This window comes from Kogia breviceps, chromosome 9, assembly GCF_026419965.1.
Source record: "Kogia breviceps isolate mKogBre1 chromosome 9, mKogBre1 haplotype 1, whole genome shotgun sequence".
Classification (NCBI taxonomy): domain Eukaryota; kingdom Metazoa; phylum Chordata; class Mammalia; order Artiodactyla; family Physeteridae; genus Kogia; species Kogia breviceps.
Window position 1 is genome coordinate 12423745 of NC_081318.1, and position 26728 is coordinate 12450472.

Here is a 26728-nt window from a genome sequence, read left to right on the forward strand (position 1 = left end):
GAGGAGCAGGCCAGTGAATGAATGCAAAGGTCATAGATGAATTCACTTGGGTATAACATTTAGAAAAAAGGCAAAGGTTGTTTATTGAACTACAATCTTGATACCACAGTATTACATTTGATCTTAGCCAAAAGGCCGAGAAGAGATGATACTACAGTATTAAACAGTCTTATTATAAAACCAAAGAAGCATTACTGAGGCAATAATGACATTTGAAGTTCACGTAACCAATAACAAGATGGGCTGTTGCAGGAAAGTGGACAGACTGAGGATGCATTAGTCTTCCAGGTGGGCTTCTGAGCAAGTAGTTTCCTAGCACACTATGACAGGGGCAAGTAAATGGCTGTGGAGATCAACTTTCTGGAAACATCCTGTTTAGGTACAGCATATCTAGACCACAATTTCCCATTCCTATTGGCAAAGCAGCACATTAATTAATGGTCCTCTATCATCAATCTCCAAACTACCTTATAGTCTTAAACATTATATGCTCTCTGGCAACCATGCTGTATCTTGGCCATATGGGACCATTCAATATGTCATGTATGTGCCCCACAATTTCCTCTTCTGTCACTTTGTGTGCATTGTCTCCTCTACCCTGAATTCACTTTCCATTCCTCTCATCTCTGTCAAAATCCTGCTTATCATTAATTCCAGACTGTCACCTTCTCCTTGACAATAATCTCTTCTGCTTTGTGATCCACACAGTATTTCGTTTATATCTTATAAATTTTTGTTTTATATTCTAGTTATTTATTTACTTAGCTTATCTCCTCTACCTATTGAACCTATCATCTAAAATACCAAACTCTATGACATCTGGCCCCATACTGAAGTGCTTTTTTTTTCTTTTTCTCTTCTATCTTCTTTTTCCTTTATTTCTTTTATTCTCTCTCTTCTTGGTTTCCCATTTCATGATTTCATTCAGCCCTAAGTGGCTGCTCCTAGCTGCTATGTATCACATAAAAAGCCAACCTCCTCTACCCGAAATCTAAGGTCTTCCAAAATCTGAATCCACCTTTTCTATTCAGACACATTTCTTCCTACTCCAAGCAGGCATGTCTCTTCATTAAACCAAGAGAAAGTTACATTCATTCAGTCAGGGTAAGACGTCAGATGAAGGGGATTGAATGCTGCAATAGTCTTGATAAGATGAACTGCTCTAACTGGGATTCCTTCCAACGTTGGCAGCCGTGCTGTCCAGGCTGATGCCCTTCTGTGCTCTCACTGCTTTGTCCTGTCCTGGGGATTTCCTGATCCTTGACTATGTACCATATTGGTCCTCTCTCTTGCCTTCAACACAGCCTCTGAGCTTCCTGACTAGTTTTGTCCAATCACTCTGCTCCTAACTACAGTTCCCAGGCATTTTCTCTACTCCAAGCTATTTATCTGGCTCTGGTTCTTTTTTTCTGCCTTAACTTCCAGCTTCCCCAAAACCCCAGTCTATCACTACGGTTGATTTCTCATCTGTTATTTCTTTGCCATTTTGCTTCTCTCTGACTCAGCATCTATGCTATTTCAGTCAATACCAAAGGCTCAAATTGTGTAACCATTCTCACTTTCCACAGTTCACATTCTGTGACTCTGTCCAAGTTATGGGCTGAATAGTGTCCCCAGAAAAGATATGTTGAAGTCCCAATACTCAGTACCTCAGAACTTGATCTTATTTGGAAATAGGATTGTTGCAGATGTGATTAGTTAAGGTGTGATCATACTGGAGTTGGGTGGACCCTAAATCCAATGTGATCTGTGTCTTTATAAAAATGGGAAATTTGAACACAGACACAAGCAGAGAATGGAGTAATTGTAGCTACAAGCCAAGAAACGCCAAGGATTGTGGCCGTCACCAGAAGCTAGGACAAAGGCATGGAACAGATTCTTCCTCAGAGCCCTCAAAAGGAACCAACCCTAATGACACCTTGATTTTGGACTTCTAGCCTCCAGAAGTATGAAAGAAAAAAAATGCAGAAATAAAATGTCTTTTGGTATTAGGACCTTTAGACAAACCAAAATAGTAACGCTCAAGAACATCACAGATTATTCCAGCCCATGAACAATAGGATGGCTACAGAGATCAATGTGAGAGTGCCACATGCCCAAGAATCGCATGCAGCAAGCATCCTTTCTGTGTCTGATACAAATCTGCCATTTCAGGCCAGTGGACTTCACTCAGAAGGCTGCATTTTGTTTTTATTCACTCTCAACATGAAACATGACTGATACGGTGTGTACATTGCATTTTATAATCATATATTCAGCTGAACTTCAGGTGATGATCAGGAAACACTGCCCAAAAGTAAATGCCCAGATGCCTGCACTATCTTTAATCTGGTATTTATTACCTCTTCCTTCAAAACTTGGCTCTTGAAACTTTATCCTTATTTGAAATACTGTTTTATACCTATGAATGACTTTTTATTGTAGATCCCAGGTAACCTTTTAGAATTGTGTAAGGAAAAAAGAGAGACAGAGGGAGGGCAAGAAACAGAGTCAGAAACAGAGTCAGAGAGACCTAGTAACCAAGTAGTGTTGCCAGATAAAAGACAAATATATTTTTAGTATAAGTAAGTCCCGAGTCTTACACGGAACATAATTATACTAAAAATTTTTTCATTGTTTATCTGAAATTCAAACCTAAATGGACAGCATGTACTTTTATTTGCTGAATCTGTCAAATTTTCTAGTTCTTCCTCTCCTAAGGCTGAGTTGTCATATAAGCATGAATACAGGATTTCTTTTCCTGAGCCAATAATTGCAATGCAAACAATAAACAACTCTGGGGGCTACAAACAGAAAAAAAAAAAAGAAAGAAAACAAACCCTTATCCAATGGCATAAACTCTTAAATGAAAACAAGATCTGTAACTCAAACCTTCGTTGGTGACTGGTCAGGGATGCAGTTTATCCGTTCCAATTCATTTACCACTGGGCACTCGGCAGAACCAGGAGTGGTACTTTTCCCAGGATCTGGAGTAACTGTCATCCCAGGACCTGGGATAATCCCAAAAGCAAACATAAGATGACAGAATTAATATCACAGGCATTCGATATCCCCATAGTTCTCAACACCTCCAATTATATGGACTCCACTACTGACTGGGCTGCACTCTATGACCTTGAAATGTACACATTCACTTTATAAAGCCTCATTTTGCTCTTGCTGACTGTATTTAACTCTACATATACCTGCACCCATCTCCTTCTACCAGCAAGGCCCTCCCCTATGAGACAGTACATACAAGAGCAAGGAGTTGGACTCCAACATTAGATTGGAAGCTCACCAAAGTGGGAACCAAATCTACCTCCTCTACTCCAGGGGTTGGTAAACTATGTCCTGTGGACCAAATCAGGTCACAGCCTGATTTGTAAACAAAATATTGCTGTCACACAGCCACACCCAGATTTTTTATGTATTGTCTATAGCTGCTTTTGTTATTATAGGCAGAATTAGGTAGTTAGGACAGAGACCGTATGGTCCACAAAATCTGAAGTATTAAGTATATGGCCCTTTACAGAGAAGTCTGTACACTCTGCTTTGGTCCTGTACTTCCACCCAGGCAGCTGGTTCATGAAATGTTTGCACACAGATCACGTGCAGTATATGCTGTTCTCTTGAATGTTACCCTAATCATAGTAACCTCAATTCTCCTTTCTCAGTCAACAGGCAATCCCTTGACAAGGAACACTTCTGAGTAATGACATTCTTATACAAATGTAAAATCTCATAGGACAAAAAATGTAAAGGAAGGCCACCAAACTAGAAACTGGCAGCTAGAATCTATGCCAGTTGATTGATGGATTCAGACTTAAAAATCAGTTAGATAGGACTGCCCTGGTGGCGCAGTGATTAAGAATCCACCTGCCAATGCAGGGACACAGGCTCAAGCCCTGGTCCAGGAAGATCCCACATGCTGCGTAACAATTAAGCCCGTGCACCACAACTATTGAGCCTGTGCTCTAAAGCCCGCGAGCCACAACTACTGGGTTCGTGTGCAACAACTACTGAAGCCCGCACACCTAGAGTCCATGCTCCACAACAAGAGAAGCCACTGCAATGAGAAGCCCATGCACTGCAACCAAGAGTAGCCCCCGCTCGCCACAACTAGAGAAAGCCCGCACACAGCAACGAAGACCCAACACAGCCAAAAATAATAAATAAATAAATTAATTTTTTTTAAAGTCAGTAAAATAAAGAAGGCACATTTATTGCATTCTAACATAAGGAAGCTAGATTTCTTTAGGGCACTCTAAAATAAGCTAATAACAATATTAAGACAAAACAATGAGGCTTCTAATAAGTTTTCTTTTCACTAAGGTTTCCAATTCAAAAGTGGTGGAGTCGGGCTTCCCTGGTGGCGCAGCGGTTGAGAATCCGCCTGCCGATGCAGGAGACACGGGTTCGTGCCCTGGTCCGGGAAGATCCCACATGCCGCGGAGCAACTAAGCCCGTGAGCCATGGCCGCTAGGCCTGCGAGTCCGGAGCCTGTGCTCCGCAATGGGAGAGGCCACAACAGTGAGAGGCCCGCATACCGCAAAAAAAAAAAAAAAAAAAAAAAAGTGGTGGAGTAATAGAACTTTATATTTGTGCCAATTTCCGCATAAGGGTTTTAGTTTCATCTTCAGGATCATAGAATTTTAAGAACTGAACAACCTTTGAGATTATTTAATCTAACTTCCCACAGAAGTAGAAATGGCGTGACTGAGAATGAGGTAGGGGGAGGGGGCAAAGGTTTTCCTCTGGCAACACACTGGTCCCTCATCACCTGCCCCACCTAGGAAGCTGCTCCTAGCTGAAGCCCAGATAAGAAATCATGGATAACTCAGCACAATCCAGCCCTTCTGTCAAAATAAAACAGTTCAATAAACTTTTAATAAAAAAAAACTCTGGTAGCTGTTAATTTTTTAAAGAACCAAACTTGGGCCTAAGGTACTTTAATTGATTATATACTTATTTGACTACATTTCATATAAGGGTATTGTTGATTACTATTGTTAACAAAAATACAATTATTCAATGAAATTCAGCAAATATATTTCAACTGCCAGTTGCGGAATCCTGCACTGTGCTAAATTGGGAAATGAAAGTGTCAGCACAATGAACACCTATTGTGCTGTCACAGTTTGAGTCAGGTGGTCCCCAACACACACATATAATACACAAACACACACACACGTTCACACCAGTGAATATGAAAGCATCACTTCCCTGCCATTTCTGAGGTGTTTGCTCTGATAAGAGCAACATATGGAGGGGGGAACCCGAGAGTTCCTCGTTACCTTCTGATTCCAAAGAATCTCTGGCTGAAAGCACAAAGAGAGGAACAGTGATGATAAACACCACAAGCAGAAGAACACTGAGCATAAGCTCCAAAGTAGTGAACTTTTTCAGCTTCTTTCTTGCCATCTACAAAGAAAGAGAAAACAACTTTAGATTTGAGTTTTATTTAACATGCGGTTCGCAAACTTTTTTAACAGAAAAGCTCAAATGTATACATAAGAGGAATGAATAACATAATAAACGCCCAGGTACCCACCAACTAGATTAAAAAATTATCAAGTGGCCAATCTCATTCTGTTTATTCTTGTTTTTAAAGCTAATATAAAAACTTTTATTTTTCTTATGTCTATTCTTATTCATGTCTCTCCTTAACCTTGGGTTATTTTGAAGCAATTCTCAGATTTCATATCTTTCATGATGAAAATATTTAAGCATATTTTTTAAAAAATAAGAAATTTCACAAAAGCCAAGCAAAATACTGTTAGCACACTTAAAATATATATATATATATATATATACACATATAGTGTGTGTGTGTGTGTGTGTGTGTGTGTGTGTGTGTGTGGTAGCTATGCGGGCCTCTCACTGCTGTGGCCTCTCCCGTTGCGGAGCACAGGATCCGGATGCGCAGGCTCAGCGGCCACGGCTCACGGGCCCAGCCGCTCCGCAGCACGTGGGATCTTCCCGGACCGGGGCACGAACCCGTGTCCCCTGCATCGACAGGCAGATTCTCAACCACTGTGCCACCAGGGAAGCCCCTTAAAATATTTTTTAAATAATTCTTTAATCATCAAATTAAAGAATTATTTTTTAAAAATTTCCCTCATTGTCTGACAAGAATTTTATAGTTTGTTTGTTCTACTCTCATAAGTATACAAGTAAGATTTATATATGACTAATTGATTTGTGTCTGATAAGTCTTTTTTAACCAGTAAGGTTTGTTCTGTAGATCTGCCCACAATCTGGATTTTGTTGATTGCATCTCCATGCATGCCAACATGTTTCTCTATCCTTGTATTTCCAATAAATTATTAGATCTAGAGTTTTGACAGATACAGGTTGGTTTCTTTTTAGCATGAATGGTGCACAGATGGTACAACATCTTCCAGCAAGAGACACATAAAATCTAGCAGTCTCCTTTTTTTAAAAAAATGTTCACAGCCATTGGCAAGCATTTCTTTGATCCATTATTTCATTAGGACTTGTGATGCAGTGACACTGTAATTTTATCATTCTTTGTTCACTTATTAAATGAAATATTCCTATAGAAAGAAATTTCCCCTCATCTATCATTTGTTTCATAAAGGCACAGTTTGTATAGGAAAGGCAGGATAAATGTTTGACTCTTTATTTACTGGTTTTCAAAATAAGGAGTAATAAGGAGTAGTTTCCCTAGCATCCTCCAAAGGGGATCAATGAGATTTTTTGGTCCAATATCTTTATGAACTCATAGATTTAAATACATTTCATCTGTATTAATCCATTGATGTTATTATTATTATTATTAATGCTCATATTGTCCCATCTCTACCCACTGACAGTCTCTTCAAGTTGGCCCTTGGTACTCTTTGGTACTTTCCCTGCTTGCTGGTTTAACATGATAACCTAGGCTCCTTTTGTACATTTCCTGCCCCTCGTCTCAAATCAAACACTTCTAAGGAGTCCTGGTTCCTTTCAGCGGCAATAGTATTTAGGAACTATAATCTGGATAGAGTCTGTGAAATTTAACCTAGAATTCCAGAACTGAAGGGACCTTATGGATCATCTTGACCAGTGCTGCCTTTGGAGCCCCAAGAGGTCCTTGAGGATTTTTAATTTCAAAAAAAAATACAGAAATTACACATCTATGTACGTTAGACTCATTATGAACCCTAGCTAGGGACTAGAATATTTTGTCAAGAAGTTTAAATCAGACACTCGGCACTTGCCCTGCCCCACTCCTACTGAATCAGAATCTCTGGGGTTAAGGCCTGGATATCTGATTTTTTACGAAACCTCCACAGATGATTCCTATATGCAATCATGTTTCAAAAGCAGTGAACCCGTCTATTATAGGTTCGCTGTTGGCTCCCTGCCGAACAAACTATAGTATCTCTGTAATGCACGAGGAATCCTGTATGCTCTTCAAGTATATAGAACACTGAGATCGACACATGAAGCTCATCTTGTTGGGATGCTAAATTTAGAGTATTTTAAGCCAAAATTTGGCTTTTAAGTAAAGATTCATGAAGTTCAAAACCTAAAAACATTATCCTTTATATTCAAAGATCCACCACAAATTGGGCTTTGAAGTATCTTCTTATTAGTGAGGAAAGATTTGGCAAAGTCATCCACATTTACTCTTTCCATGCTATGGGCGGTTACAGGGAAACCCAGAGAGCCCAGAGATCAACTCAACTGCTCAGAGGGATGAATATTGATATCCTCTGTCCAGATACGGAGCATAGCAACGTAGCACGTGTCTGAACGAAGAAATAAAATACCACGTTCCTAAGGGTGAGTATTGTGATCAACACAGAAACAGGACGTGAGGAGAGAAAAACCTGACAGCTATTAAAGCAGGGACCACTGGGATCATCAGTGTCACCCAGGCCTCTGTGCAGACTCCCTTAGTCTTTGGCCAGGAAGGCACAGATCACCATGCACAAACTCAAATGGGGATTATGCCTCACACGCAGTCCTTTCTAGAAATCTTCCTCAGAGCTTCCATCCTTGGACTTGGTCCTTTGTTCGTCTCAATTCTGATTCTGGACTGAGTTGTGGCTCTACCCTCCATGGGCAGCAAGTAAATAAACCCCCCATCACTCCCTTCACGTCCTTCCCCTGGACGGCCCAGATGTGACTGCATGTACCTCCTTCCTCTGACCCCACTACTGTCCTTCTTTAGAAGGACCTCACTGTCTCTTAGGGGAGGGCACACTGTCTTTTACGTTTTGTTCAAGAATGTGGACACAGATATAGCACTTCTCCAAAAGCATGAGAAACTATGTAGAGCCATACTTTAATGCAGAAATGCACTGCTCAGTAGGGAGTGAAACCTAGAGCTAGTCACAATCAATACACAAGCCAGAGGGAGGGAGAAACATCTTGTCGAAAGAGAAGTAAACAAATCCATTGTCAAGTTGAGTGGTGTGATTGGAATGATTCCTAAAATGAGTTTCATTGACCTAACGGGCTTCTTGTATTTCCTCAAGTTATGAAAAGTTGTACATTAGCCGTATCTAGAATCAGTCATACTGAAAAGTGTAAAGAAAAAGAAGAGGAGAGAAGAGAGTGAAAGGAGCAGAATTATCTACACTAATGGGCCACTGGTTTTGAGGCCTCACAAGTTTAAAATGGTTTCCATTGCTTATGAGACTAAATGGTGTGTCATCTATTACCATCTGACTCTTTATAATCATTATCACTAAGTTTCTGGTCTTCTATGTGCCAGGTATTTGCCAAGCTTGATTAGATATCTGTATAACCCTGAAACGCAGATATTTTATAAACCAGAAAACAGAGGTCAAAATGCTATAAAACTTGTCAGCAGCCACAGACAAATGGTGGAGCTTAAATTCACTACCAGTCTGCGCTCCAGGGACCAGCTTCTCGGAACACACACTCCCCAACAGTACCTTCTCCACTTATCAGGTCGAACAATATCTCCTCCAGGACTTCAAATGAATAACCCTCTCTCTCTCGCTCCCAAGCACTCTATCTAGATTTATAACCCTGAGGAGAATCTGTCTTCCCTACTAACTTTGAAGCTACTAGAGGAAAATGAGTACAAGTTTCTTACCCCTCCCCAAGTGGTCCCTCTCAGCCTGAGAGCCTCAGATACCGATTCCCTTGGCTCTGGGGCAGCTGAGTGGAGCCAGGGCAGAGAGTCCAGGGCCATTCTTCTGCTGGCAGTTGCCGCCTCTGGAAATCCAGATCCCTTTCAATTAGCCTAGTGATGCCACCTTCCTTTTTTTTAAATCACTGTATCATTTTTATTTATTTTATTTATTTTTTTGCGGTATGCGGGCCTCTCACTGTTGTGGCCTCTCCCGTTGCGGAGCACAGGCTCCGGACGCGCAGGCTCAGCGGCCATGGCTCACGGGCTTAGCCGCTCCGCGGCATGTGGGATCTTCCCGGACCAGGGCAAGAACCCGTGTCTCCTGCATCGGCAGGCGGACTCTCAACCACTGCGCCACCAGGGAAGCCCCACTGTATCATTTTTAAAATTTTTATTTTATATTGGAGTATAGCTGATTGACAATGTTGTGTTAGTTTCAGGTGTACAGCGTAGTGATTCAGTTATACATATACATGTATCTTTTCTTTTTTCAAGTTCTTTTCCCATTTAGGTTATTACAGACCTGTGCTATAGAGTAGGTCCTTATTGCTTACCTATTTTAAATATAGCAGTGTGTTTATGTCCATCCCAATCTCCCAGTCTATCCCACCCACCCCCGACCCCAGTAACCATAAGCTCATTCTCTAAGTCTGTTATCACTGTATCTTTTTCTTAATAATTGTTTTTTTTTTTTTTTTTCTTTTCCTTGTGCTCTCTGATGTGGACAGTGCTGGCAAGAACTCCACCATGCCTCAGTGCACGCTACCTGGCAGGTGATCTAAGTGAGTATTTGCTGATTAGGGAGCAAGACTGAGTGGAAACACCACCACAGGATCCTTTGGCCACGCACGCACTGCAGGGTCCTCGTTCCTCTTTCCCAAGAGGAAAGGTGGGGAAGGAATGGGAAACAGTGTGCCTTCATCCCAGGAGCCTCACCAGTAATCATAGGGGCACTAGTGAAAAGGAAAGAAAAAATAAAATTTGGATTTAAAAAATAATGTAAGTTAGAGGGCAGTTATTTATTTTACAAAAGGATCCAAGTCAAGCTTTCTTTAAATCAATCTTTGAAGTATGAAGGAGTGGTACATCAATATCCCCAGGGAGATTGTTTTTTAAGAATATACAGCTACCTCCCTCTCCATCTGACCTTTGTAACAATGGCTCATAACCAGTAATAGCCTTCATGTGAGTTGTAACATACAAAGAAATAGCTGAAAACCATCTCTTTATAAATGAGTAGTTTATATTCTTTACCAGAATATATCCTAGTAAATGCACTTCCTGGAGAACAACACTCTTCACAGCCCCTTCTTAAGCCTAACCACAGCTGAACACAGCCCCACATCCCTCTCCTGCGCTCTGTACCCTCCTACTCCCAGCTCAGAACTGCCCCCGACTCCACTGTAGACCCCCTTCCCAGGCTGATTACGAGCTGAGCTGTTCTCTGCTCTGAATCCCCAGCACAATGGTTCTGTCTGCTTTTCTTTGTCCATATTGTTACAGACTCATTTCATTTAGTACATCTTTATTAGAATGTCAAGGGAAGTCTGGAAAGGAAAAAAGGTAAAATCCTGTGATCAGTCTACCATCTGGAACCCTTCTATGTAGGTTTTAAAAGTTCCCTAGATCACTTTGATATTCACTTCCCCTCCACTCCTGTTTGAGAATCACTTGGGAAACCTTGCGTTCAGTGGATTTAATCACACTGAATGACATTATCCTATGAGGGGGAGGGGAAACAGCAGGTGTAAATTAAGGACAGTGCAATAAGGGACAAAAATGACGTAGGAGACAGTAATAAAGAAAAATGAAATACATTTGGAGGGAGTAGTGGGGAATGGGTGGCTCCTTGAAAGTTTTCAACCCCATCAAAGCACCCCTCCCAACTCTTCCAGTATCTCCAGTATATCAATGCGCCCTCTCTAACCTCAGCTCATTTGTGACCAAGGATAAGTTTTCCTAAGGCTTTTCCCCCAAAGGCATGTCTACTTTCTTAGGTTTACAACACCACTTTTCTTTTTCAAGTTGTAAGCTCTTAGGGTGTGAGAATTATGCCTGCTTCTTTCTCTTTATTTCCTTCCTAAATACCTACAAGCAGAATCTACATAATCAATACTTACTGACCAATAACATTTTATTCCTTGACTGAGTATTTACAAAATAACCTGAATACTTTCTAATTATAGTACACCGTGAAGGTACTTTAGAGGATACAGTGATGGTACCTGCCTTAAGTGGACTTAAATTCCAATACCACTATTTCCTTCTACCCAATAAAGGCAATGTATGGTAGAAAGAAGAAGAGAAGGGATGTGCTCTTTCTTGAAAATCAGAAGACCTTAATTTTATTCCTCATTCTGAAAATAACTAGCCAGATGACCTTAAGAAATTTACTTAAGCTTTCTGGTTCTCTGTTTCCTCACTTACAAATTAAAGAGGTTGAACGTGAAGATCTACAAAGTTCATACCAGCTTTTATATGTCATGCTTGAGTGAGTCACCCAAATTGCTTGCTACTTTACTCTTCTCTTCCACAGAAGATCCCTGTGCTAAACACATCATTGGCATTTTCCTTCTTCATTATATGCCCAAGTTCTCTTTCTCAGTGTGAGAGCATGCTAAGCACAGCTTGAGAAGACCTGAGCTTGCTTTTTAGACGTACCATTTCTTGCTGTGGTCACCAAAGAATTTAACACTCTTGAATCTCAGTTTTCTGATGTGTAAAAATGGAACTAAGAATATCTATTACTATCTATCATCATCTTCTTATTGTGAGAATCAAATAAAAACATCTTAAATAAAGCATTACATATCCTTATTTACTACTTACCATAGAGAAAATACTCTTGGGTACGAAAGAGCATGTTCCTAAGAACTGTGTCAATCCCTCTCTCCGTGAGGGTGGCACCCCACCTTACTCAGTGTTTTGTAAAGTGGAAGATGCATGTTCCTGGCAGCTGTCCTTGTGAACTTGTTCTGATATGAACTCCTATATGCTAAGTGCTTTATGGCCCCATGTGTCAGGTGACTCACGTGGTACCTGAGACACAGGTGCAGAAATCTAGGAAGCAGCAGGAGGAGCTATGAGCAGCAATCTTGCCCATTCAAAGGCCAATTCTCCACCAGCCCACTCACGGCTCCTCTCCCGGGCTGCCTTGTAAATCACTCTATTTTTACTCAAAAAGCACATCCCTTCTCTTCTTCCCTGAAGTCTTCCTTCAAAACTCCCCAGCTTGCGAATCTTAAATCCTCAGCTCAACTTAGTTGTTTGATATTTTCTTGCAGCCTCACTGTCCACCCAATCAATGTGTCCTCACACAACCTCCAGATGGTCCTCAGGCAGAAGAAAAATTTTTCATACACTGCTGAGAAATCTCTATATGTCACTGTAATACCCTCTTAACATGCAAAAGGAAATCGGGCTGTACCCTTCTCTACAACAAGGATTGCCTTGGTTTTTCTAAAGTAAATGACCCAGCTCTAACCTTTCATACCTGTCCTGTCCCCAATACATCATATTCCCAAAGGCTTTATAAGATATTCCGTAATACTAATCTTGCATGTAAAACTCCATAAATATTAATAGCCTTCCATGCCTGATATAATTAAATTAACTAACGAGATCAAGAGCGATCTCATGGTCACTGGCAAGGAGCAGAGTTATGAGAATGCCTATGGAAGTGACCATGTCTCCTTCTCTTTGGTGGTTGCTGACAGCTGTGAAATGGGGGACTGTTCTTCATACTAATATTTAAATTTTTCCCAAATGGTTATTAACATACCATGTTAAACGCTATGAAGAAAAAGTCACCCACCATTTACTGGTCAAACTGTAAACACTATATGCTCAATAAAGATTTGGCAAAAGCTACTCAAGTTATTTACACCCGTAATCTGGATATCCATTTATAGAAATTTAGCCCATAAATACACTTGCGACTTCCGAGGTCAGATCCCAGGGAGAGGACTGGGGTTGGCTGCATGAACACAGCCTGAAGGGGGCTAGTGCACCACAGCTAGCCAGAGGGAGTCCGGGAAAAAGTCTGGACCTGCCAAAGAGGTAAGAGACCATTGTTTCGGGGTGCGCAAGGAGAGGGGATTCAGAGCATCACCTAATCGAGCTCCAGAGACAGGCCCAAGACATGGCTATCAGCGCTGACACCGGGAGCCTGTGCAGCCCACCACTGCCAAAGTCCCGTGATCCAGGGACAACGTTCCCCGGGAGAACACATGGTGTGCCTCAGGCTGGTGCAATGTCACACCAGCCTCCGAAAGCTCCTTCCACATTCTGTACCCCTCCCTTTCCCCCGCCTGAGTGAGCCAGAGGCCCCGCATCAGCTGCTCCTTTAACCCCCTCCTGTCTGGGCGGGGAATGGACACCCTCAGGCGACCTACACACAGAGGCGGGTCCAAATCCAAAGCTGAACCCCAGGAGTTGTGCGAACAAAGAAAAGAAAGGGAAATCTCTCCCAGCAGCCTCAGCAGCAGTGGATTAAACCTCCACGATCAACTTAATGTACTCTGCATCTGTGGAATACCTGAATAGACAATGAAATATCCCAAAATTGAGGTGGTGGACTTTGGGAGCAACTGTAGACTTGGGGTTTGCTTTCTGCATGTAATTTGTTTCTGGTTTTATGTCTATCTTAGTTTAGTATTTAGAGCTTATTATCGTTTGTAGATTTGTCTATTAATTTGGTTGCTCTCTTCCTTTTTTAAAAAAAACTATATATTTTTTCCCTTTTTCTCTTTCTGTGAGTGTGTATGTGTATGCTTCTTTGTGTGATTTTGTCTGAATAGCTTTGCTTTTATCGCTTGTCCTAGGGGTATGTCTGTCCGTTTTTGCTTTTTCTTTTTTTTTTTTTTTTTTATAGTTTTTAGCACTTGTTATCATTGGTGGATTTGTTTATTGGTTTGGTTGCTATCTTCTTTCTTTTTTTTAAAATTACTTTTTAATTTTTTTATTTTAATAATATATTTTTTTATTTTAATAACTTTATTTTATTTATTTAATTTTTCTTTCTTTCTGTTTTTTTTTCTCCCTTTTCTTCTGAGCTGTGTGGCTGACAAGATCTTGGTGCTCCGGCTCGGTGTCAGGCCTGAGCCTGTTAGGTGGGAGAACCAAGTTCAAGACATTGCTCCACCACAGACCTCCTGGAGCCATGTAATATCAATCAGCGAGAGGTCTCCCAGAGATCTCCATCTCAACACTAAGACCCAGATCCACTAAACAACTAGCAAGCTCCAATGCTGGATACCGCATGCCAAAAAACTAGCAACACAGTAACAAAACACCACCCATTAGCAGAGAGGCTGCCTAAAATCATAATAAGTTCACAAATACCCCAAAACACACCACTGGACATGGTTCTGCCCACCAGAAAGACAAGATCCAGCCTCATCCACAAGAACACAGGGACCAGTCCCCTCCACCAGGAAGCCTACACAACTCACGGAACCAACCTTACCCACTGGGGACAGCCACCAAAAACAACAGGAACTACAAACCTGCAGCCTGCGAAAAGGAGACCCCAAACACAGTATGTTAAGTAAAATGAGAAGACAGAGAAATACAAAGCAGATGAAGGAGCAAGGTAAAAACCCATGACCATGAGACCAAACAAATGAAGAGGAAATAGGCAGTCTACCTGAAAAAGAATTCAGAGTAATGATAGTAAAGATGATCCAAAATCTTGAAAAGAGAATGGAGAAAATACAAGAAACGTTTAACAAGGACCTAGAAGAACTAAAGAGCAAGCAAACAATGACAAACAACACAATAAATGAAACTTAAAATTCTCTAGAAGGAATCAATAGCAGAATAACTGAGGCAAAAGAATGGATAAATGACCTGGAAGAAAAAATAGTGGAAATAACTACCACAGAGCAGAATAAAGAAAACAGAATGAAAAGAATTGAGGACAGTCTCAGAGACCTCTGGGATGACATTAAATGCACTAAAATTAGAATTATAGGGGTCCCAGAAGAAGAAGAGAAAAAGAAAGGGACTGAGAAAATATTTTAAGAGATTATAGTTGAAAACTTCCCTAATATGGGAAAGGAAATAGTCAATTAAGTCCAGGAAACACAAAAAGTCCCATACAGGATAAATCCAAGAAGAAACATGTGAAGACTCATATTAATCAAATTACCAAAAATTAAATACAAAGAAAAAATATTAAAACCAGAACGGAAAAAGTAACAAATAGCATATAAGGGAATTCCCATAAGGTTAACAGCTGATCTTTCAGCAGAAACTCTGCAAGCCAGAAGGGAGTGGCGGGACATATTTAAAGTGATGAAAGGGAAAAACCTACAACGAAGATTACTCTGCCCAGCAAGGATCTCATTCAGATTTGATGGAGAAATTAAAACTTTTACAGACAAGCAAAAGCTAAGAGAATTCAGCACCCCCAAACCAGCTTTACAACAAACGCTAAAGGAACTTCTCTAGGCAGGAAACACAAGAGAAGGAAAAGACCTACAATAACAAACCCAAAGCAATTAAGAAAATGGTAATAGTAACATACATATCAATAACTACCTTAAATGTAAATGGATTAAATTCTCCAAACAAAAGATACAGACTAGCTGAAAGGATACAAAAAGAAGACCCATATATATGCTGTCTAAGAGACCCATTTCAGACTGAGGGACACACAGAGACTGAAAGTGAGGGGGTGAAAAAAAATATTCCATGCAAGTGGAAATCAAAAGAAAGCTGGAGTAGCAATTCACATATCAGACAAAATAGACTTTAAAATAAAGACTACTACAAGATACAAAGGAGGATACTACATAATGATCAAGAGATCAATCCAAGAAGAAGATATAACAATTGTAAATATTTATGCACCCAACATAGGAGTGCCTCAATACATAAGGTAAACACTAACAGCCATAAGAGGGGAAATTGACAGTAACAAAATAATCGTAGGGGACTTAAACACCCCACTTTCACCAATGCACAGATCATCCAACATGAGAATAAATAAGGAAACACAAGCTTTAAATGATACATTAAACAAGATGAACTTAATTGATATTTATAGGACATTCCATCCAAAAACAAAAGAATACACTTTCTTCTCAAGTGCTCATGGAACATTCTCTAGGATAGATCATATTTTGGGTCATAAATCAAGCCTTAGAAAATTTAGGAAAATTGAAATCGTGTGAAGTATCTTCTCCAACCACAACACTATAAGACTAGATACCAATTACAGGAAAATATCTGTAAAATATACAAACACATGGAGGCTAAACAATACAGTACTAAATAACCAAGAGATCATTGAAGAAATCAAAGAGGAAATCAAAAAATACCTAGAAACAAATGACAATGAAAACACAACATCCAAAACCTATGGGCAGCAAAAGTAGTTCTAAGAGGGAAGTTTATAGCCATACAATCCTACCTCAGGAAACAAGAAAAATCTCAAATAAACAACCAAACCTTACACCTAAAGCAATTAGAGAAAGAACAAAAAACCCCCAAAGTTAGCAGAAGGAAAGAAATCATAAATATCGGATCAGAAGTAAATGAAAAAGAAATGAAGGAAACGATAGCAAAGATCAATAAAACTAAAAGCTGGTTATTTGAGAAGGTAAACAAAATTAATAAACCATTAGCCAGACTCATCAAGAAAAAAAGGGAGAAGAGTCAAATCAACAGAATTAGAAATGAAAAAGGAGAAGTAACACCTGACAGTACAGAAATACAAAGGATCATGAGAGATTAGTACAAGCAACTATATGCCAATAAAATGACAACCTGGAAGAAATGGACAAACTCTTGGAAAAGCACAACCTTCTGAGACTGAACCAGGAAAAATAGAAAATATAAACAGACCAATCACAAGTAGTGAAATTGAAACTGTGATTAAAAATCTTCCAACAAACAAAAGTTCAGGACCAGATGGCTTCACAGGTAAATTCTATCAAACATTCAGAAAAGAGCTAATGTTTACCCTTCTCAAACTCATCCAAAATATAGCAGAGGGAGGAACATCCCCAAACTCATTCTACAAGGCCACCATCACCCTGATACCAAAACCTGAAAAAGATGTCACAAAAAAGAAAACTACAGGCCAATATAACTGATGAACATAAATGCAAAAATCCTCAACAACTAGCAAACAGAATCCAACAGCACATTAAGGGCTTCCCTGGTGGCACAGTGGTTGAGAGTCCACCTGGCGATGCAGGGGACGTGGGTTCGTGTCCCGGTCTGGGAAGATCTCACATGCCATGGAATGGCTGGGCCCGTGAGCCATGGCCGCTCAGCCTGCACGTCCGGAGCCTGTGCTCCGCAACGAGAGAGGCCACAACAGTGAGAGGCCCGTGTACCGCAAAAAACCACCCCCCGCAAAAAAAAAAAAAAAAAAAAAAAAAAAAACACAGCACATTAAAAGGATCACATACTATGATCAAGTGGGGTTTATCCCAGGAATGCAAAAAGACCATATAATCATCTCAGTAGATGCACAAAAAGCTTTCAAAAAAATTCAACACCCATTTATGATAAAAACCCTCCCAAAAGGAGGCATGGAGGGAACTTACCTTAACATAATAAAGGCCATATATATGACAAAGCCACAGCCAACATCGTCCTCAATGGAAAAACTGAAACCATTTCCACTAAGATCAAGAACAAGACAAGGTTGCCCACTCTCACCACTATTATTTAATATAGTTTTGGAAGTATTAGCCACAGCAATCAGAGAAGAAAAAGAAATAAAAGGAATCCAAATTGGAAAAGAAGAAGTAAAGCTGTCACTGTTTGTAGATGACATGATACTATACACAGAGAATCCTAAAGATGCTACCAGAAAACTGTTAGGACTAATCAATGAATTTGGTAAAGTAGCAGGATACAAAATTACTGCACAAAAATCTCTTGCATTCTTATACACTAACAACAAAAAATCTGAAAGAGAAATTAAGGAAACATTCCCATTTACCATTGCAGCAAAAAGAATAAAATACCTAGGAATAAACCTACCTATGGAGACAAAAGACCTATATGTAGAAAACTATAAGACACTGATGAAAGAAATTAAATATGATACAAACAGATGGAGAGATATACCATGCTCTTGGATTGGAAGAATTAATATTGTGAAAGTGACTATATTACCCAAAGCAATCTACAGATTCAATGCAATTCCTATCAAACTACCAATGGCATTTTTCACAGAACTAGAACACAAAATTTCACACTTTGTATGGAAACACAAAAGACCCTGAATAGCCAAAGCAATCTTCAGAAAGAAAAACGGAGCTGGAGGAATCAGGCTCCCAGACTTCAGACTATACTACAAAGCTACAGTAATCAAGACAGTATGGTACTGACACAAAAACAGAAATATAGATCAATGGAACAGGATAGAAAGCCCAGAGATAAACCCACGCACATATGGTCACCTTATCTTTGATAAAGGAGGCAAGAATATACAATGGAGAAAAGACAGCCTCTTCAATAAGTGGTGCTGGGAAAACTGGACAGCTACATGTAAAAGAATGAAATTAGAACACTCCCTAACACCATACACAGAAATAAACTCAAAGACCTAAATGTAAGGCCAGACACTATAAAACTCTTAGAGGAAAACATAGGCAGAACATTCTATGACATAAATCACAGCAAGATCCTTTTTACCTAGCTCCTAGAGAAATGGAAATAAAAACAAAAATAAACAAACCTAAAGAAACTTACAAGCTTTTGCAGAGCAAAGGAAACCATAAACAAGATGAAACGACAACCCTCAGAATGGGAGAAAATATTTGCAAATGAAGCAACTGACAAAGGATTAATCTCCGAAATTTACAAGCAGCTCATGCATCTCAATATCAAAAAAACAAACCACCCAATCCAAAAATGGGCAGAAGACCTAAACAGACATTTCTCCAAAGAAGATATACAGATTGCCAACAAACACATGAAAGAATGCTCAACATCAAAAATCATTAGAGAAATGCAAATCAAAGCTACAATGAGGCATCACCTCACACCAGTCAGAATGGCCATCATGAAAAAATCTACAAACAATAAATGCTGGAGAGGGTGTGGAGAAAAGGGAACCCTCTTGTACTGTTGGTGGGAAAGTAAATTGATACAGCCACTATAGAGAACAGTATGGAGGTTCTCTAAAAAACTAAAAATAGAACTACCATACGACCCAGCAATCCCACTACTGGGCATATACCCTGCTAAAACCATAATTCAAAAAGAGTCATGTACCACAATGTTCATTGCAGCTCTATTTACAATAGCCAGGACATGGAAGCCACCTAAATGTCCATCGACAGATGAATGGATAAAGAAGATGTGGAACATATAAACAATGGAATATTACTCATCCATAAAAAGAAACGAAATTGAGTTATTTGTAGTGAGGTGGATGGACCTAGAGTCTGCCATATAGAGTGAAGTAAGTCAGAAAGAGAAAAACAAATACCATGTGCTAACACATATATATGGAATCTAAAAAAAGAAGTAGAAAGGTTCTGAAGAACCTAGGGGCAGGACAGGAATAAAGATGCAGATGTAGAGAATAGACTTGAGGACACAGGGAGGGTGAAGGGTAAGCTGGGACAAAGTGAGAGAGTGGTATGGACATATATACACTACCAAATGTAAAACAGATAGCTAGTGGGAAGCAGCTGCATAGCACAGGGAGATCAGCTCAGTGCTTTGTGTCCACCTAGAGGGGTGGGAGGGTGATGCAAGAGGGATATATGTATGGGGATACATATATCCCCATACATATATGGGGATATATGTATACTTATAGCTGATTCACTTTGTTATACAGCAGAAACTAACGCCCCACTGTAAAGCAATTCTACTCCAATAAAAATGTTTAAAAAAAAATACACTTGCATGTGTGCAAAGCAATGTATGTACAGATACAGGTTCTTCACTGTAACATGATATATAACAGCAAAAGATTGCGAATTGTGTAGGTATCTATAGAGAGAGGATGGAGTAAATTATGAAATAAAAAAAAACTTAGTATTATTCAAAATCATGATATGGTGGGTTTTTTTTTTAAATAAAGATACACAAATTCTTCTATACTCTTCAAGAGGTGGAGCCAAGCTCCCCATCCCTCACCCCATGAGAGTGGGCTGGACTTAGTGACTCACTTCTAACAAATAGAACACAGCAGAGCGGATGGTGTGTGACTCCCAAGCCTGGGATACAAAAGGCATTACATCTTCCTCCTTCCTCTTTCTCTTGGATCACTTCTTGGAGAAGCCAGCTGCCATGCCATAATGATGCTCAAGCAGACCTACAGAAAGGGCCAACAGCTAGCAAGGAACTGAGACCTCCTGCCAACAGCCATGTGAGTGAGGCATCTCAGAAGCAGATTCTCCAGCCCCAGTGAAGCCTTCACATGACAGCAGCCCTGGGCAGCATTCTGGCTGCAACCTCAAGAGAGACCTTGAACCAGAACCACTTAGCTAAGTATTCCTAACCCACAGAAACTGTGAGATAATAAATGTTCATTGCTTCAAGCTGTGAAACTTTGGGGTAATTTGTTATGCAGCAATAGATAATTAATATACATGGGTAAATATGACTTTTGAAAAAATATCACTTGCATTTTAAAAAATCTGTCTGCCTCCTATCAAAAGTCCTTTTGCATCATATTCAAATATGGCTACTGGCTCTATGGAACAATGATAATTATTTTCTAGCTACAGAAGAGAAACATTTCCTTAAACCTTAAGGAATAAAAAACCCATCAGTATCATCTGATTCACCTTACTTCCCAAATTATATGGATCTCAGTGGTGAAACCTATAACCTCTATTTGAAATGTAATTTAGAAAAAAATCAAGATCAAAGAAAAAATGTTTTAAAAAACTGTTACTTGGCAGTCTGTCATCAATCTTTGGATATTCTATTTCATATGACAAACATAAACTGTGCAATTTTAATGATAATAATCACTACCAGTAATTGAGTAACGTTCTAAAAGGTTTACATAATACATTGCATGTAATCTTTGTTATAACTCCCAGTGAGTTATTGCAACCATCTTCGCTTTCAGATGAGGAAATTAAGCTTTAGCAAGGCCACATAACCTGGCTGATGTCACACAGCTGATGAGGAGTAAAGTCACAATTTGAATACCTGCCCTTTGGACCACACAGCCAGAACTTGTAAGCACTATTCTGTATTCCCTGTAATAATGCCCGCAGTGTACTCCAATTTAGGCTTTCGGTGAGATTGTGCTTTCGTCGAGATTGTGCTTTCGTCAAATAGTACCTGGGTCATTAACCAAGTACTTAGAACGTGTGTGGCACTGGGCGAAGCACTTAGGTACATTATTTCATTTCATCCCCACAACCACCCTCTAAGCTGAGACTGTATTATCCCCATTTGACAAATGAGCTAACTGAGCCTCAGAGACTCCAGATTGCCTGAGGTCCAGGCAGTCTGAATCCAAAGCCCACTTCCACATATGATTCAAGTACAGAAAACTTACACATTCGTGATGATAAAAGTTTTTAATTTAAGAGGATGGAGGATGCATGGGAGATGCCTGTGTCCTTCCAAAGACAACCCCCGGGTAGGAAGCTTACAGAAAGAAAGGAAAGAATTCTGCAACATTTCAGTCTCCACAGCCCCTGGGGGGTTTCAAAGTGGTTTTGTAAGCATCTGTTGTAGTAGTCAATTCACTTGAAGTTTACAACCTACAGGACTGTTTTAAATTCTCTGTGAGAGCCAGGAGAATGAGTTCCTCATGTTTATCAATCCTTTGTCTTTGGAGGAACAGGAGATCTGACTGCAGGTTATTTATTCACTCCTCAATTATTTATTAAGCTCCTACAATGTGCCAAGCACTCTTCCAGGAGGTGGTTATGCAACAACAAACAAAAAGGTAAAAATTCTTGCCCTCATGGGACTTATATTCCTGTGGGTAGAAAAAAAGAGACAAAAAAATAAATGAATATCCATAGGTTAGACTTTGGTAAGTGCTGTGGAGAAAAATAAAGCTTGGGCGGGGGAAGGACGAGGAACGTGAATGAGGGTTGCAATGTTAATTAGGCTGCTTAGGGAAAATCTCACGGAAAAGCTGCAAATTATTACTGTACATTAATCGTGCAGATTCCAACGGTAATTTTTTCCTTGAATTAAAATGGCTATACGAATAATTGCCAAAGCTCATTTTCCTGGTACTGTTATAATCATTTAGGCAAAGTAGATGGATAAAGCAGGTGGGGCCCAAACTACTGAGACGGCTATCTGAATTCATTAGGAAAAACTAGATAATCAATTTTCATTTTTTTCTGAATTATAGCCATTAGCTGATTTACATATGGCATTCTAAGCCTTTCTTTCAAAAATACTTTGATAACACAAGGCAAGAGCTCTCGTGGAAAAGAGAGGGTTAGTTTTACAGAGGCTGAGAATAACTTGCAAAGAGGACCCCGGCAAGTCATGGCTATTCCTCAAAACTCCTGGGCAAAATTTACTGACTTTGTACATTGTCATTGGATATTTAGAGAATGGGAAGGAAAAAAGGAGCTAACGATATTTTTCTCCCTAGTCTGGTCACATCCAAAGTGCAAAGATCTAAGAGCCAGCTTGACCGGACTTAGCTGTGTGGCCTTGGAAAAACTCGGGCCTCATTTTCCCCATCTGAACCCAAAGGGATTGTGTCGAGAAGACAGCTATGACCTACGGTGACCCCAGCAGCAGGGTGTGCAAAGGCTTGTCTGCTCCATCACGTTCTGCAGTTTGGGAAATTTTTAGATGGAAAATTTCTTCTTCTAGGGCCATCTAGTCCGTAGTCCTCCATACTCAGGGATCAGTTTATAGAGTAACATTATTAGCCCATCAAAACTCTCATTTGTGAGGGATGCCGGATAATAAAAATCATTGGCATCTGTGGAAGCGTGAGTGAAACCGAGATGAGCTATCTTCAGTTGGGGGTACAGGACAGAAGGTCCTCCACATCATTTGGTCCTTCTCAGCACAGCAAACCAAAGACCCCTCCCTCCCTCTTCCTCCGACCTGCCCACCACACATACACACTGCTCCACACCGTGACAGAGGGCAACAGACAGTTTGGAGATCTGGAGGTCCCTTTAGCACATGAAAGCTGCCATTCAGACCCTCTATCAGGAACCCATGGAAGCTTTTTCTTCCATGGGTGAGACCTGTGGGACTGATCTTGGTCTCCTGTTTCCCCAGTTGCAACTCTCCCTTCTCACCTCCACGGCCCATCAGAAAAGGAATGCCCACGTGTGTTTAGCTAGACTCTCAACAACTAGAGAGGATACCACCCTCTCTTACTTTGTTTTACCAGAGAAGAGCCAGCAAATCCCCTTCCCCTAGGCACTTTCGTTCCATTCTGACAGGAGACAGTTCAGACGCCGAGTCTTTCCCTTCGTAACCTCCTTCCAGACCCAACAGGAAATCACTATACACCAAAGCGTGCACACACCCCAGTACTTCACACACACACACACACACACACACACACACACTTTTAGACTCTTGCCCATAATAATTCTTTATTTGATTAATAAAGGCACCAAACTCACAGGGATAGAAATATATAGATTTCTCAATTTCCTGACCGTGATGGGTTCTCTACATACCACTTCTCAGTCACAGCTCCGCATCCTTTTAGAAGGAACATCCCCAAATGCCCTAATCTAACTTCCAAATTCTAACTCCTTCCCCTCACTTCCCCCACCTCAAGAATCAGAAAGAATTTCTACCAGTTACCTCACCCTGACTATTAAATCATTCATCACCACACAGACATGCACACACACATACATCCCAAGAAAAACAGAGCTGAATTTTGTTTAGTATGTGTTTGTGTAATTTTGTGGTTTGTTGTTGATGGGTTTTTTGGTCTGTGTTTAACCAATTCACAAGGGCATCTGACTGAAAGAGGTGAGTGCAAGTCCAGGCACACTTGCACACGTACATGGGTAGCCGTGAGAGCACACAGTTCAGGTACGTACCTCATCACCCCCGCTGCTGCCCCCTCTCTCTGAAGGATGCCCTGGCAATCAAGGCAGAGCACGGTCCACGGAAAGCAGCCACTGCCCTGGTAACTGGTTACTGTACATATGTTAATGGAGGTCAAAAGCAAATGACCGCCCAGCTCTTTTTCAGGATCAGATTTGCTGGTTAATTAGTAATCAAGGTCTCTCTGAGGCAGTCATCCCTAAGACTTTGGGGCAAGAAGTAACCACCCTGACCCCTGGGGCACTGAATGTCTCTGCCGCAGTGAGGATGCTCCCTGTGCCTGGTAGCAGAACAAGACTGACACAAAGTGTAGATGATAAAGAGCAAAAAAAAAAATGACCCTGGTACCCCAGAAGAGCCCCATCTCTCCCAATGACCCCTAATCTCATCCACTGATCTGTGTTTGAAGGAAATAATTCTGAAAATGTTTTCAAAAGTTTTCTTCTTTTCCTGTCTCTAGGAGGGATATCCTTAAGTTTTGTTGTGTTAAAGAGACCCTTTGGCCACCCGGTACCCTCCTAGGGTACCTCTCTTGGAATTACATTTTTTTAGAATTACATTTTTAAATGCATGAGACAAAATACAAAATTAGCATACAAAAGAAACCAATTTCATTGAATTACAGTTACTGGAATACTTTTTAAATGGTAGTAATGTATGTGCTTCTTTAATGATATGTTGTATTAACTAACAAATCTAGCAGCTGGTCTAATAGCTACTGCAGTTTCAAAATAGTGTAAACAGCATTTTGAGATTATCTTCAACATATGACATAAAAGTATCCGTGACCTCTCTTGGAATCAAAGTCTTAGGTACTGCTCACCCTACTGCGATTTGTGGCCTAACTTTATATTTTGAAAGACATATTAAATGTCAGTATTTCAGCAAAGAAAAAAACATAAACACCTTCCCGTTCCAAGTTCACCTGCTCTCTGAATTAAATGCACAAACCCCAGGTTAAGAACTCCACTCGACTGCTAGGCAGACCCGCCCTCAGAGTAGGGCCGTGTCCTCGCCTGGGCGCCGCTCCCAGTGCCGCCAGTGATCCATGAACCCATTACTGCCAGTCCCAATTGAGGATAAATATTTAGAAGCTTCTATTGCCACTTGTCATGGTAACTTATGTCCATTGACACTAATAATTAAAAACTGGAGTTTGTGTTTGTGTATATATATATGGTTTTTAATTTTCTTTTTCTAGTAATTTATTTTAAATTTACAAAAGTCTCAGTCTGTGACATAACGGAAATTTTTGTTTTTAAAAAAACCTGAGTTTTAACCACGGATCATTTTAAAAGCTCTGCTCAACTACTGTTATTCCTGGTCATTTGCTTTTATGGATCGGTGAAAATTCAAGAAAAACTTAGGCCAAGAGACCTAAATTTATAACCTGTGTATCACTGAGAAAAACTAAACAAAAGTCACCATCTATTATCATTTCATTGTGGACACAGACTATTAAAATGGAGTGAATTTATCTTTTTGAAAAGTTCACTTTCTTGTCCTTATTTTTCTCATTTCATTGACCAACAGAGAAGGAAGCTCAGCTCAGTGCTCTGTGATGACCTACATGGGTGAGACTTGGGTGGGGGGGGGGGCACGGTGGGAGGGAGGTCCAAGAGGGAGGAGACATAGGTATACATAGTTGATTCACTTCATTGTACAGCAGAAAGTAACACAACATTGTAAAGCAATTACACTCTAATAAAAAAATTAAATAAATAAAAAGGGAGTTTGCGATTGACATGTATACACTGCTATATTTAAAATGGATAACCAACAAGGACCTACTGTATAGCACAGGGAACCCTGCTCAATATTCTGTAACAACCTAATTGGAAAAAGAATTTGAAAAAGAATAGGTACATGTCTATGTACAACTGAATCACTCTGTTGTACACCTGAAACTAACACAACATTGTTAACCAATATAAAATAAAACGTTAAAAGAAAAAAAAGAAATGTTGGGAACCAGTTAGACGTGCAGACCAGGTATTGGGAACCCCTCCCTGATCTACTGCGTTTGTTTGGCATCACAATGACAAAGAATTCTGAGCTAAAAGCGGAAGAAAAGGAAAACTAAGGTGTATGGAGGCCTGTTGAGTACTGATGCCTTTTGCCGACGTTATCTCATCAGTATTCACAACGGCCTGACAGCTGCAGGGGTCTGAACTGCCATGCGGATACCTGTCCACTCTGCATCAGAGACCACGCGGACCGTTTAGTATTAGCCCGAAAGAACTTCAAAGATCACCACATATAGCCCCCTCATTTTACAGACGGGGAGCCTCGGACCTAGCAATTTTGTGAGGTTTGCATTAGTCTAATAACGGAATGTAGTACGTGCGTGTTAACATTTAAAAAAGAAAAAATGTTGGCAGCTATATACTTTGCCCAAGGCCCTGTACTACTCACTGACTCGATGATGTTGCCTGACTAGAGCTTCTGAAAAGTGCAGCCACTGGATTTTAAAAAGAGATGATTCAGGACAGACCAATGTACAGAACTGTGATGCTGAGAGAGGTTTGTGACCCTGGTGACACAGCCTTACTTGAGCCTGAGGATGTCAGGAAAACATGTCTGTCTGGGAGCCATGGGGGCCACGCAACCATGAGAAGCAGTGATGTG

At 40.3% G+C, this 26728-nt stretch overlaps 1 protein-coding gene across 1 annotated transcript in view; it reads right to left on the reverse strand.

Moving 5' to 3' along the window:
• MGAM (maltase-glucoamylase) overlaps positions 1 to 26728 on the reverse strand; it is a 105828-nt gene that overhangs the window by 73488 nt on the left and 5612 nt on the right. Inside the window, exons 2-3 of the mRNA XM_067041974.1 lie at positions 5277 to 5403; positions 2872 to 2990 (exon numbers count right to left, since the gene is read on the reverse strand). Coding sequence (XP_066898075.1) covers positions 2872 to 2990; positions 5277 to 5403 — 246 coding nt within the window. The remainder of the gene's footprint in view (positions 1 to 2871; positions 2991 to 5276; positions 5404 to 26728) is intronic.